The following is a 1,586-nucleotide window of genomic DNA, read 5'->3' on the forward strand; positions in this document are numbered from 1 at the left end:
GGGAACCCCGGACCTTGGAGGAGTAAGACAATGTTGCTCGGCCTGGGGAGTCTCAAGTTTCGGGTGGCGACACAACATTGCGCTATAGGCACCGAAGCGGCGCGAGCGCCGCGCCGCGCAGCGCGCTGCCGAGGCTCAGGACGCGGCTCGCGGGCAGCGCAACCGCCCGGCGCCGAGCCGGTGCTAGGCCGCCTCCGCTGCGCACGCTTCCTTGGGTTGCGCGCCGCTGGACGTCGGCGAGGAAGACCGCTTCCCTCTGGGGACTCCGGCTCCGCGAAGATCGCGCGCGCGTCGTGATAGGCGGCGCGCGCGCGATCTCCGTCCCGGGCACGCCGGTCGCAGTGGCATGGGCTCCCAGGCTCAAAAGCGCTCCCGTCAACAGCGAGCGAGCGCCGCCGCTGCTCCTCCTCCCGCCGCCGCTCACCGAGACTCGGTGCCGCCGTTCGCCGCCGCCGCCGCCGCCGCCGCCGCCGCCGCCGCCTCGCGCCTCGCTTCCGTCACCGCCGCCCTCCATCTCGCAGCGGCGCGTCCCTCTGATGGCGCGGGCGCCTCGCTCACCGGCGCCTCGCCGCCGCCCCCCCCCCCTTCTTGCGCCGCTCCGCTCGTGGCCGCCGCCTCCCCTGTCAATCCCGCCGCCTCCCCTGTCATCCCGCCGCCCGCACCACCGCCGCCACCGCCTCGCGCCTCGCCGCCGCCGCCACCGACCGCCCTCCCCTGTGCCGCTGAGCGCGGTGCAGGGGGCGAGCCCCCGCTGCGCAGCCTCACCGCAGTGCACTGCGCTCTCCGCCCCTGACGATTAGTGAGGAGGTGGTGTTGCACAGCATGGAGCTCGGCGAGCGTTTAGCGAGCCCCTCAGCTAGATTTAGAAAAGGAGTTGCGGTGTTGATCGCCGCGGGAGCCCTCTTATTTAGCGCATGTCTCAAGGTCCGATACTGGAAGCCCATATAGGCACCTTACACTCCCCCGCAGTATCGCACCTCTTGAGCGACACTACGTTTCCTCAGCTGGGGATTCTCCGGGTAGTACCCCTCTTTCTTTGTACCCGTGCTGGCCGGATTCCTTCCTCCTCCGAACAAATCAAGTTCGATCGGTTGGCAAGCTTTTCCGGCAAACAAAAAGGAAAACAGAGGGTCCCCAGCACTTTGCGTTTCCGGAAATTTCGAGGGAACAGAGAGAGATTTTTAGCAATACCAAACAATGCGGCATATGGGCTTTGAGCTTTGTCCCATGGAGCGAGCGCCGGGACCTGCGTCACCGCATACATGCTCAGACGGGGCTAGGTGTGAGTGTGAGTGAGCGCAATCACCTCGCAATGCCCCGTCGCTCCAGCGTTCTTCCCAGCGTCTGCGATGGAAACCGGGTTGGATGACGTCAAAAACTGAACACGCCCATGTTTATTAATGCCCGCTTTCACGCCCATCGTGGCGAACCCGCCATCCATCACGATGCTGCACGCCTTGTCCAGGTTCTTTTCACGCTCCGCGAACGAAACGAATCGCAGGTCGTAATTCTTCTTGCAACAAAACTCATCGTCGTTGCACTCCCCGTCGTTGAAGATAAGCTTGCAGTACCGCAAAGTAGCTGCT

At 65.0% G+C, this 1,586-nt stretch overlaps 1 protein-coding gene across 1 annotated transcript; it reads right to left on the reverse strand.

Annotated features, from left to right (window-relative positions):
* Nucleotides 1–82: 82 nt before the first annotated feature.
* EMIHUDRAFT_373765 (hypothetical protein) lies at nt 83–723 on the reverse strand (the record flags this gene model as incomplete). Its single annotated transcript, XM_005779045.1, has 1 exon — nt 83–723. The coding sequence occupies exon 1, from the start codon at nt 512–514 to the stop codon at nt 83–85; it is 432 nt and encodes a 143-aa protein (XP_005779102.1). The 5' UTR covers nt 515–723.
* Nucleotides 724–1,586: the final 863 nt, after the last annotated feature.

This window comes from Emiliania huxleyi (genome assembly GCF_000372725.1).
Source record: "Emiliania huxleyi CCMP1516 unplaced genomic scaffold EMIHUscaffold_2371, whole genome shotgun sequence".
Classification (NCBI taxonomy): Eukaryota; Haptophyta; order Isochrysidales; family Noelaerhabdaceae; genus Emiliania; species Emiliania huxleyi.